This window comes from Ovis aries, chromosome 2 (genome assembly GCF_016772045.2).
Source record: "Ovis aries strain OAR_USU_Benz2616 breed Rambouillet chromosome 2, ARS-UI_Ramb_v3.0, whole genome shotgun sequence".
Taxonomy (NCBI): Eukaryota; Metazoa; Chordata; class Mammalia; order Artiodactyla; family Bovidae; genus Ovis; species Ovis aries.
The window spans coordinates 175,919,412-175,932,422 of record NC_056055.1 but is presented as its reverse complement, the minus strand read 5'-3'; the positions used below and the strand labels follow the sequence as shown (position 1 = coordinate 175,932,422).

Here is a 13,011-nt window from a genome sequence, read left to right as displayed (position 1 = left end):
ATATGCTTTATATTTTTTCTAAGAATTTCATTCACTCTTTCATATAACTTAAATATAATTATAAAATATAAAACAATTATACTGAAGCGCTGCCCAGTGACCACAGTATCAAGCATAAACAGAGACTAAATAGTTGAACCAAAAGCACCTCCATTCTTACATTCCAGTTGGGGAGATTAACAAGGAAACAGCAAATTTATAACTTTCTACAGGTAATTACTCTGTCTTGACTCTCCTGACATCCCATGTGGTAGGTAATTGTAGTAGGCAGAATAATGCCTCCCCCAGTCTTAGAGAAGGAAATGGCAACCCACTCCAGTGTGCTTGCCTGTAGAATCCCAGGGACAGCGGAGCCTGGTGGGCTGCTGTTTATGGGGTCACACAGAGTCAGACACGACTGAAGCAACTTAGCAGCAGCAAAGAAGTCTATCCTAATCCCCCAAATCTGTGAATATGTTGCCTTACATGGCAAACAGTGATTAAGTTAAGGATCCTGAGATATGAAATCATCCTAGATTATCTGAGTGGGCTGAATGTAATAACAAAGGTCCATATAGTAGGGAGACAGAAAAGTTAGAGGGAGAAGATGTGACAATGGAAGCAGAATTGGGAGTAATGCAGAGCCATGGGCCAAAAAACGTGGGAGCAAATTCTCTCCCATAGCCTCCACAAAGAATGCAATCCAGTCAATAGCTCACTGAGACCCAGCTTGGACTTTAGATCTCTAGCAACTATAAGATAAGATTTGTGTTGTTCAACTGTAAGGTTTGTGTTGTTCAAAGCAACTAAGTTTGTAAAAAACTAAATATAGAACTATTATATGATCCAACAATCTCACTCCTGGACATAATAACCAGAGAAAACCATAATTAGGAAAATACAGGCACCCCAAAGTCCATTGCAACACTATTTATAATAGCCAAGACACAGAAAAATCCTAAATGTCCAAAAAGAAGACGTGGTACATATATACAATGGATTATTACTCAGCCATATAAAAGAATGAAATGATGCTATTTGCAGCAACATGGATGGACCTAAAGATTGTCATACTGAGTGAAGTAAGTCAGACAGAGAAAGGTAATATCATGATATTTATATGTGGAAACTAAAAGGAAAATGGACTTATTTATAAAACAGAGTCACAGATGTAGAAAACAAACATCGTTTCCAGGAGGAAAAGGGGGAAGGGATAAATTGGAAGATTTGGATTGATATATACACACTGCTGCTGCTGCTGCTAAGTCGCTTCAGTTGTGTCCAACTCTGCGCAACCCCATAGATGGCAGCCCACCAGGCTCCCCCGTCCCTGGAATTCTCCAGGCAAGAACACAGGAGTGGGGTGCCATTTCCTTCTCCAATGCATGAAAGTAATTAGTGAAAGTGAAGTCTCTCAGTCGTGTCTGACTCTTCGTGACCCAGTGGACTGCAGCCTACGAGGCTCCTCCGTCCATGGGATTTTCCAGGCAAGAGTACTGGAGTGGGGTGCCATTACCTTCTCTGATATACACACTACTATATATAAAATAATTAATAAGGACATACTGTATAGCACAAAGAACTCAATACTCTGTAATGATCTATATGGGGAAAGAGTCTAAAAAAGAGTGGATATATGCATATACATATATATCAGTTATATATATAACTGATTCACTTTGCTGTATATCTGGAACTAACAAAACATTGTAAATCAAATATATTCCAACAAAAATTATAGAAAAAATCAGCAACTCAGTTTATGGTAAGTTTATTACAGCAGCAGGAAACTAATACAGTTGGGCATCATTACTGGTCCTGTTTGACAGATGAAAAAAATGAGTGAAATGTTCACATGACCTAAACCACATACATTGTGGAGAAAGTACAAAATGGTATAACTCCCATGGAGGACATTTTAATATTATCTATCAAAATTATCAATGCATTTACTCCAGTTTCCTACCTAAGGCAGATATACCTACTTGCATGAAATGGCACGTGTTCAAGTCCATTTACAGCAGCATCATTCATTAGAGCAAAATATCAGATACAATCCAATTAACAGAATAGAGAGCCCAGAAATAAACCCACACATCTACAGACAATTAATCTTTGACAAAGGAGGCAAAAATAAAGAATGGAGAAAAGACATTCTCTTCAGCAAGTAATGTTGGGAAAGCTGGACAGACCTCACATCACACACAAAAATAAATTCAAAATGTCCTCTCAGTCTAAGTTCAGTTGCTCAGTCGTGTCCGACTCTTTGTGACCCCAAGAATAGCAGCACACCAGGCCTCCCTGTCCATCACCAACTCCTGGAGTTTACTCAAACTCATGTCCATTGAGTCAGTGTTGCCATCCAACCATCTCATCCTCTGTCATCCCCTTCTCCTCTTACCTTCAATCTTTCCCAGCATCAGGGTCTTTTCAAATGAGTCAGCTCTTCACATAAGGTGGCCAAATTATTAGAGTTTCAGCTTCATCATCAGTCCTTACAATGAACACCCAGGACTTTAGGATGGACTGGTTGGGTCTCCTCGCAGTCCAAGGGACTCTCAAGAGTCTTCTCCAACACCACAGTCCAAAAGTATCAATTCTTCGGCACTCAGCTTTCTTTACAGTCCAACTCTGACATCCATACATGACTACTGGAAAAACCATAGCCAAGACCTGATTGACCTTTGTTGGCAAAGTAATGTCTCTGCTTTTTAATATGCTGTCTAGGTTGGTCATAACATTCCTTCCAAGGAGTAAGCGTCTTTTAATTTCATGGCTGCAATCACCATCTGCAGTGATTTTGAAGCCCCCAAAAATAAAGTCTGACACTGTTTCCACTGTTTTCCCACCTATTTGGCATGAAGTGATGGGACCAGATGCCATGATCTTCATTTTCTGAATGTTGAGCTTTAAGCCAACTTTTTCACTCTCCTCTTTCACTTTCATCAAGAGGCTGTTTAGTTCTTCTTCACTTTCTGCCAAAAGGGTGGTGTCATCTGCATATCTGAGGTTATTGATATTTCTCCTGGCAATCTTGATTCCAGCTTGTGCTTCTTGCAGCCCAGCATTTCTCATGATGTACTCTGCATATAAGTTAAATAAGCAGGGTGACAATATATAGCCTTGACGTAGTCCTTTTCCTATTTGGAACCAGTCTGTTGTTCTATGTCCAGTTCTAACTGTTGCTTCCTGACCTGCATACAGGTTTCTCAAGAGTCAGGTCAGGTGGTCTGGTATTCCCATCTCTTTAAGAATTTTCCACGGTTTATTGTGATCCACACAGTCAAAGGCTTTGGCATAGTCAATAAAGCAGAAATAGATATTTCTCTGGAACTCTCTTGCTTTTTCCATGATCTAGTGGATGTCGGCAATTTGATCTCTGGTTCCTCTGCCTTTTCTAAAGCCAGCTTGAACATCTGGAAGTTCATGGTTCATGTATTGCTGAAGCCTGATTTGGAAAATTTTGAGCATTACTTTACTAGCATGTGCTGCTGCTGCTGCTGCTAAGTCACTTCAGTCATGTCCGACTCTGTGCGACCCCATAGAGGGCAGCCCACCAGGCTCCCCCGTCCCTGGGATTCTCCAGGCAAGAACACAGGAGTGGGTTGCCATTTCCTACTCCAATGCACAAAAGTGAAAAGTGAAAAGTGAAAAGTGAAAGGGAAGTCACTCAGTCGTGTCCGACTCTTAGTGACCCCATGGACTGCAGCCCACCAGGCTCCTCTGTCCATGGGATTTTCCAGGCAAGAGTACTGGAGTGGGGTGCCATTGCCTTCTCCGCATGTGAGATGAGTGCAGTTATGTGGTAGTTTGAGCATTCTTTGGCATTGCTTTTCTTTGGAATTGGAATGAAAACTGACCTTTTCCGGTCCTGTGGCCACTACTGAGTTTTCCAAATTTGCTGGCATATGGAGTGCAGCACTTTCACAGCATCATCTTTCAGGATTTGAAATAGCTCAACTGGAATTTCATTACCTCCACTAGCTTTGTTCATAGTGATGCTTTCTAAGGCCCACTTGACTTCACATTCCAGGATGTCTGGCTCTAGGTGAATGATCACACCATTGTGATTATCTGGGTCATGAAGATCTTTTTTGTATAGTTCTTCTGTGTATTCTTGCCACCTCTTCTTAATATTTTCTGCTTCTGTTAGGTCCCTACCATTTCTGTCCTTTATTGATCCATCTTTGCATGAAATGTTCCCTTGGTATCTCTAATTTTATTGAAGAGATCTCTAGTCTTTCCCATTCTATTGTTTTCCTCTATTTCTTTGCATTGATCACTGAGGAAGGCTTTCTTATCTCTCCTTGCTATTCTTTGGAACTCTGCATTCAGATGCTTATATCTTTCCTTTTCTCCTTTGCTTTTCACTTCTCTTCTTTTCACAGTTATTTGTAAGGTCTCCTCAGACAGCCATTTGGCTTTTTTGCATTTCGTTTCCATGGGGATGTCTCCTGTACAATGTCATGAACCTCATTCCATAGTTCATCAGGCACTCTTATCTATCAGATCTAGGCCCTTAAATCTATTTCTCACTTCCACTGTATAATCATAAGGGATTGGATTTAGGTCATACCTGAGTGGTCTCGCGGTTTTCCCCATGTTCTTCAATTTAAGTCTGAATTTGGTAATAAGGAGTTCATGATCTGAGCCACCGTCAGCTCCTGGTCTTGTTTTTGCTGACTGTATAGAGCTTCTCCGTCTTTGGCTTAACAACTTTAATATAACACAGGACACCATAAAACTCCTAGAAGAGAACATAGACAAAACATTCTCTGACATAAATCATGGCAATGTTTTTCTAGGTCAGTCTCCCAAGGCAATAGCAATAAAAGCAAAAGTAACCAAAAGGGACCTAACCAAATTTACAAGCTTTGGCACAGCAAAAGAAAACTTATGAACTGGGGGAAAATATTTGCAAATGGTGTGACTGACAAAGGCTTAATTTCCAAAATACACAAATAGCTCATACAACTCAGTAACAAAAAACAAACAAACGAATGTAAAATAATGAGCAGAAGACCTAAATAGACATTTTTCCAAAGAAGACTTACAGATGGTCAATTGACACATGAAAAGAGGCTCATTATCCCTAATTATTAGAGAAATGCAAATAAAACTGTGTTGTGGCACCACTTTACATTAGTCAGAATGGCCATCATTAAAAAGTTTATAAATAATAAATGTTGGAGAGTGTAGCAAAATGTGAACCCTCCTACACTGTTGGTGGGAATGTAAATTGGTGCAGTCACGATGGAAAATATTATGGAGGTCCCTTAAAAAACTAACAGTAAAGTTACCATATGATCTAGCAATCCCACTCTTGGGCATATATTTGGAGAAAACTCTTATTCGAAAAGATACAAGTGTCCCAATATTCATAGCAGCACTATTTACAATAGCCAAGACATAGAAACAGCTTAAATGTCCATTGACAGATAAGTGGATAAAGATACGGAAAATATATACAATGGAATACTACTCAGCCATAAAAAGAATGAAATAACACCATTTGCAGCAACATGGATGGACCTAGAGATTGTCATATGAGTGAAGTGAGTCAGAGAAAGAGAAATATCATATTTCTCTTATATCATATTCCATTTATATGTGGACTCTATGATGGAAATGAATTTATTTACAAAACAGAAATAGACTCACAGACATAGAAAACAAATTCATGGTTACCAAAGAGGAAAGGAGAGTGAGAGATAAACCAGGAGGTTTCGGATTAACAAACTACTATATATGAAACAGATAAGCAACAAGGTCCTACTATAGAGCACAGGGAACTATATTCAATATCTTGCAGTAATCTATAATGGAAAAGAATATGAAAAAGCATATATACATAGCTGAATCACTTTGCTATACACCATAAACTAACACACTGTAAATCAACTACACTTCAATAAGATTGCTTTTAAAAAGAAACAATCCAGTTGTTTATCTCTAGGGGAGGAAAAAGGCATAGGAACCAGAGATCAAATTGCCAACATCCGTTGGATCATCAAAAAAGCAAGAGAGTTCCAGAAAAACATCTATTTCTGCTTTATTGACTATGCCAAAGCCTTTGATTGTGTGGATCACAACAAACTGTGGGAAATTCTTAAAGAGATGGGAATACCAGACCACCTTATCTGCCTCCTGCAACCTTATCTATCTCCTTAAAAAGCAGAGACATTACTTTGCCAACAAAGGTCCGTCTTGTCAAAGCTATTTTTTTTTTCCAAGTAGTCATGTATGGATGTGAGAGTTGGACTATAAAGAAAGCTGAGCACTGAAGAATTGACGCTTTTGAACTGTGGTGTTGGAGAAGACTCTTGAGAGTCCCTTGGACTGCAAGGAGATCCAACCAGTCCATCCTAAAGGAAATCAGTCCTGAATATTCATTGGAAGGACTGATGCTGAAGCTGAAACTCCAATACTTTGGCCACCTGATACAAAGAGCTGACTCATTGGAAAAGACCCTGATGCTGGAAAAGATTGAAGGAGGGAGGAGAAGGGGACGACAGAGGATGAGATGGTTGGATGGCATCACTGACTCAATGGACCTGAGTCTGAGTAAACTCCGGGAGTTGGTAATGGACAGGGAGGCCTGGTGTGTTGCAGTCCATGGGGTTGTAAAGAGTCAGATATGACCAAGCGACTGAACTGAACTGAGGGGAGTAAGGAAATAAACTTCACAGTAGAATAGTATGCAGCTATAGAAAAGAATGAGGAAGCTCTCTACATACTGATATGGAAAGATCTCTAAGATACACTGCTAAGTGAAAAAAATATATAGTGTGCTACCTTTTGTGTATGAAAAGGGAGAAAATAAGAATATATTATTTTTATTTGCTTATTTTTGAATAAAATACTGGAAGGACACACCCACAACTAACACAGAAAATAAGGCGGTGTGAAATGAGGAATGGATGGGGAGAGGGGTGGGGGAAAATTTTTTTCAATATATATATTTTTTTAATATCTGGTTTTAACTATGTGAATGTGCTATCCTATGTTTTTCTAATTAATTTTGAAGTGAGTTTAAATAACTAGCTGGTGGAAGGTTGTGCAATCAATTATAACAATAAAAGCAACAAAAACACAGTGGTACCAGTTACCCCTTACGCACCAGGCACTTTCAGGTGTGTCTTATTAAACCCTAACAATACCCATGTCAGGCAGGGATCCTTATTCTATTTATAGATGGAGAAACTGAAGCTCAGAGAGGTTGATACTTGCTTGAGGTCACTCAGCTTGTAAGCAGAAGAGTTGATGTCCCAGCTTGTATCTCTCTGATTCCAAAGCCCACACTTTTGGCCACCAGGCTGCAGTGTCTAGAAACCATGTTTTTTAATTCTAGCACTAGTGCTCTCAATATGACAACATAGCTTGTTGTACACAAATTGTTGACAGATTAAAGTGAGAGACACAAATTGGCTAAGTGAAATATAAGCATTTACCCTTTTTCTGCCAAGCTCTTTTGCGAGGCTTTGGAGAACCTGATTTGGGGACAACTCATTGTTTCTTAAATCTGTAAAATTTGATAGTCAAAGCAGATTCATCAGTATTTGCACCACAGAATTATATTGACAGGTGCTTCCTTACTGCCCCAGGCCACGATCTGAGTCCTGACCTCCTGAGTTCTCCACCTGCCCTCCAGATCAGTCTCTAACATTTACAGGGCCTGGGGCAAGGGAATTCCCAGGTGGCGCTAGCATTAAAGAACCAACCTGCCAATGGAGGAGACAAAGAGACTCAGGTTTGGTACCCAGGGGGCCCTGTTTCCATCCCTGGTCAGGGAACTAGATCCCACATGCTGAAACTAAGAGTTCACATGCTACAATTTAAAAAAAAAAAAAGGATTCTGAAAAAAAAAGATCCCATGTGCTGCAACTAAGACACAGTGCAGCCTAAATAAATACATATATAAATAATTTTAAAATTAAAAAGATAAATGGAGATCTATGCGCCATAATTATGAATATTTATAAGGAAAACCAACCTAAGAAACTGTGGAATATATTCTATCCAAACTACTTTTACAAATATACCTTCAGAACCATGTGGAAAGCCAAGTTTGAAGTTAAAATTCTTGGGTTCTTAAAGGTTCTGTGCCCAATCATGATACTGCAGAGAGCCCTGATCCCCAGACCATGAAATATGCCCCTTTCTCTTCTTACCTCTAGGTCCCCTCCTGGTCTCAGACTCCCAGCCCACATGCCCAGGCTCCATTTACACACCTCCAAATAGCCACTCCTTGGTCACACTTTGGGCCTAGAGGTATGCATGCAGTGGCACAATCTGTGCTACACAAGACCCAGGAGGAGACCCACACAGACCCTAGAAGCAAGCTCAGAACCCTTGGGAATTTCAGGACTGTGTCTAAATGGTGAGAAGGAGGCCTACAGCGGGGCATGGCCCCTTGATCTCTGGGAGTCCTCACTCTGTAGGGGTGCTGAGACCAGAGGAGAGACAGGAGCCAAAGTCCATTAAAGCATGGAGCCCAGGGAAGGAAGCCCTCTTTCTTGAGCCCCAAAGAAATACTGCCTGCCCTAGAAGTGTACACAGAAGTGATCCTAGGACTTGGACCAAATTCAGAACTCAAGCCCAATCAGACATTTACTGAACAGGAGACAGCAGTAAGGAAAAAGAATCACAGGTTTCACGATAAACTCATGTGTTAGACAAGCAAGCAGTGTGGGAAAACGACTCGGCAGACCCCAAATTTCACTGCAGTGGGGCTGTCTTGGACATGACTAAGCTCGATTTCAAAACATGAGCAGGTGAGCAATGATGAAAACTTACCTCTTTCCTTCTTGTTTTTAACGTTTTCAGAACAGTTAAGCCCTGCACACACATTGTTCACACTGGAAATCATTTACTCCTAGTATGAAAGTTCAATTTGTTTGGACTCTGTAAGTAAAAGGAACTAGATGTCTATCAGTTTCCTAAAATAATGGGGGTTTGTTGTAAGGTTTTGTTGGGTCAGATTATTAACGTAAGTGGATCTCTAAACCTTCCTCTCTTCCAACACCACACACGAGTCCAGCTGGGTCTGCTTACACAGATCCCCACCCCTGTATTGCTAAATCAGATTTTGCAGATTTTGAAATGCAGAATGGGGAGAAAAGGAAAAGAAGGGGAAAAAACTAGAAATCCAAAGACTGGATCTGGGGCAGAATTAGAGTTTTATGTAGGAAAAACATTTTTTAAAAAAATTAACTGGGAGTTTGGGATTGACATGTACACACTGCTATATTTAAATTAGATAACCAACAAGCACTGGGAATTCTGCTCGATACTCAGCAATAACCTAAATGGGAAAAGAATTTGAAAGAATAGATACATACATACGAATAACTGAATCATTGCCATGCATCTGAAACTAACACAACATTGTTAATCAACTCTATTGCAAAATAAAATGAAAATTTTTTTGAAAAATTGGGATGTTTGTGGGCTTCCCCAGCAGCTCAGTGGTAAAGAATCCGCCTGCAAATGCAGGAGATAATAGGTTTGATATCCGGCCTGTGAAGATCCCACAGGCCTCAGAGCAATTAAGCCCGTGTGCCAGAACTATGGAACCTGTGCTCTAGGGCCCAGGAGCCACAGCTACTGACGCTCACGTACCCTAGAGCCTGTGCTCAAAACAAGAGAAGCCACGGCAATGAGAGGCCCATGCACCACAACTGGAGAGGAGCTCCTGCTCGCCACAACTAGAGAAAAGCCCATGCAGCAGCAAAGACCCAGCCCGGCCACAAATAAATAAATGAAACTATTTTTTAAAAATTAAGATGTTTTATTTTGGTCTACGTGTCCACTTCACAGTGTTTGAGATCTGCAAGTTGCAGACTCAAGTCATGTTGAAATTAATTTAATTGCTGGGACACATTCTCTTGGTTATCTGATGAGACCCTATGGGAGAAGGCTTCATGAGCTTACAGGTGTCTGTAGGAATAAGCATTTGGGACTCTCACATAGATGTATGGGAACATCTATATTAATACATCCATGGTTATCAGAACATAATGCAACAATTGTAGAGGTGGTTTAGGATCAAAAGCAGCTTCAATAACTCTCATCAACTACTATATGACTCTATATACCCACATCTTGTCTCTAATCACCCCTGCCACTACCAACTGACCAGCCAGGGTTTTCCTCAGTCCCTGGCTCTGATGATTTCATGCCTTCTGCATGCTAGTCTCTTTCTGTGTGTATTTTTTTGGTTCCAGCCATTGGTTGATAATTAAAGCAGTTTGCAAATCCTCTAGTTCTCTTCCTTCTAAGAAAATAAGATTGTGTTTACCAGCCCACTAGAAGTTATGTGGGGCCGTATGATTCTCTTTGGCCAGCGCAATTGAGTAGAAGTGACACATGTCAGCTCCAGGGGTAACTTTAAGAGTCAGGGTGTGCTTCACCACACACTCCCTGTGTCCTCTGCTGTGATCATGGCCAGGATGTCCCAGACAGGGGCTGCTCCATCAGGCTGAGTCTCAGAGTGAGGAAGCTGACATTGACATTGGAAACTGAGCACCTAGACAACCTACAACAAACACGTGGCCCAAACAAGAAATAAACCTCTGTTTCCTTCAACCATGGAGATCTGGGGCTTGTTCGTTACTGCAGCAGAAGCTAGCCCAATTAGCCCTATAAATTATTCTAACGTTCACTGAAGTCTGAGCACCACTGACCCAACCTTATCCCGTTTGATTCTGCTTCCTTCCATTATTTGGAGCTCTGTGTACAGAAATAAAACACAAGAGAGAATCTGTTTGGTCCAGTTGAATCACCATCAATCTACTGGGCAGAACTCTTATACCACAATACTTTACAGGCCACTGTCCAGACCATAAAGTGATTGACTTGGGCCGTGTGTCTCCTCCAGGTTCAGCCAGCCCTGTTGCCAGAGGACACAGTTGGAGGGGGCAGAAATGATCAGTGACACAGAGCATGGCTACACATGCCTACATAAACACCTAGAACTCCCCACTCAGCATCAGTCAAGGGTATAGTAATCCAGAAGGGCCTGTATGTGTAGCATGAATATCCTCCGCAGTAAATTATAACAAGTATAGAATATAGGACAACAAAACAGAAGACTTCAAAGAAGTCGTGATGGATTCTATGGAGCTGTCTTAACAATCATTTCCCATCTTCCTCTTTCCTATTTTAGTTTGCCTTCTGCCAACTGTCAGCTTCCAGAGTTTTACAGCTTAAACCTTTTATGGTTTATTAGCCCAGTGTTTCTGAATCTTGGTGCACATTAGAATCACCTGAGGAACTGTTTAAACTACCAGACCTTTCACTTCTGAATCTTGTTTGGGGATTTGGGAGGAAGGGTATTTGTATGAAAGCTTTATCAAGGAAGAAGACAGGGTATACAGCTAAATTCGAATTTCAGATAAATAATGAATTTTTTAGTATAAGTATGCCCCATGCAATATTTGAGAAATACTTATACTATAAACATTATAAATTCAAATTTAACTAGACCTCCCTGGACAGGGAAACCAGGGACAAGGGCAGCGGCTGGAGGGAGGTAGAGCAACATTTTTAAAGTTCCCCTAGTGATTACCACTTGGGAATTAAGATTGAGAATCTCTGGTCTTTCTCAATCCATCCTCAACCTCGTGGGATAAAAGTTATTATTTTCTATCATTAGAGCTCTGAGTAAGTCTAGAATTGAATTATTCTTTTTCAAATATACTTTAGATGATGGATTTCACATTCATTCACTTCTGCTTCTCTCCTCCATAGCACTGTGAAAGCATGCAATGACTGACAGCCGTAGCATTGACTTTATGAGTGGATAACACATAATCTCCCAATATGGAAATGCTTACCACCTCATTTCTGAATTAGGCATCAATTATGGCAATTGTGAATGAAGAGAGAGAGGAGAGCTGATCTCTGAGTCAAAGTCACAGTAGGGGAAAAAAAAAGAATAAAATCCAAGTGTACCACTAGATTTTAGGTTGACACTCAATAAATCTGATTTAGAGTGAGCCAATCATTTTTCCTGACTTCCATGAGACATAGCTCTCTATGAATGTGGAATCTTACTAGGTTACACTGATCTGGCAAAAGCTAATGTAATCAGAGGAGATCCTGGATTGAATCTTAATTTTTGGTTTCTGCAGTTGATTTGAAAAATAATTCAGGGGGCAACTGGAGTAGAACATACAGCACTGTGGGATTACTGACTCAATCGTTTAAGGAAACAGGTAAGCTACATGCTAAGGTTATCAAAGTGAGACGAAAATATTAGGTAACCTATGATAAAATTCCCTAGATAGGACAAACCACTGTGATTCACAGAAAAAGATGACATTAGTTATAGCGACTTTTGAGACCACATTATAAATTCCTTTAAAATATATTTTTATAAACCTTTCCAATGATTAGAGTATTATAACTTCATTATGAGATATTTTGAAAATACAGAAATTAAAAAAACAATTCAGAATTTCACTACTCTAATAGAACCACTTTGTGCATTTATATTTTTTCACCTTTAGGAGTATCTTTATTTGATCTAATGCCTCTTTTTTTTTTTTTTTTTTTTTGGCCATGCCACACGGTTTGTGTAATCTGTTCTCAGACTAGAAACTGAATCTGAGCCCCTAGCAGTAGAAGGTCAGAGTCCTGATCACTGGACCACCAGGGAATTCCCTTTAATGCTTTTTAAAAATATTTTTTAATTATTTTAAAAGATTTTTATAGTAGTTGATTTATGGGCTTCCCAGGTGGTGCTTGGAGAAGGTGATGGCACCTCACTCCAGTACTCTTGCCTGGAAAATCCCATGGACAGAGGAGCCTGGTAGGCTGCAGTCCATGGGGTCGTGAAGAGTCAGACATGACTGAGCAACTTCGCTTTCACTTTTTACTTTCATGCATTGGAGAAGGAAATGGCAACCCACTCCAGTGTTCTTGCCTGGAGAATCCTAGGGACGGGGGAGCCTGGTGGGCTGCCGTCTATGGGGTCGCACAGAGTCGGACACGACTGAAGCGACTTAGCAGCAGCAGCAGCAGGTAGTG

The 13,011-nt window shown here is 40.4% G+C and overlaps 1 protein-coding gene across 1 annotated transcript in view; it reads right to left on the bottom strand.

Moving 5' to 3' along the window:
* The window catches only part of LOC132659133 (craniofacial development protein 2-like), a 109,804-nt gene that overhangs the window by 14,556 nt on the left and 82,237 nt on the right, over nucleotides 1-13,011 (bottom strand). The window contains exon 2 of the mRNA XM_060408828.1: nucleotides 4,556-4,726. Within this exon, the coding sequence (XP_060264811.1) occupies nucleotides 4,556-4,719 (164 nt within the window). The 5' untranslated portion in view covers nucleotides 4,720-4,726. The remainder of the gene's footprint in view (nucleotides 1-4,555; nucleotides 4,727-13,011) is intronic.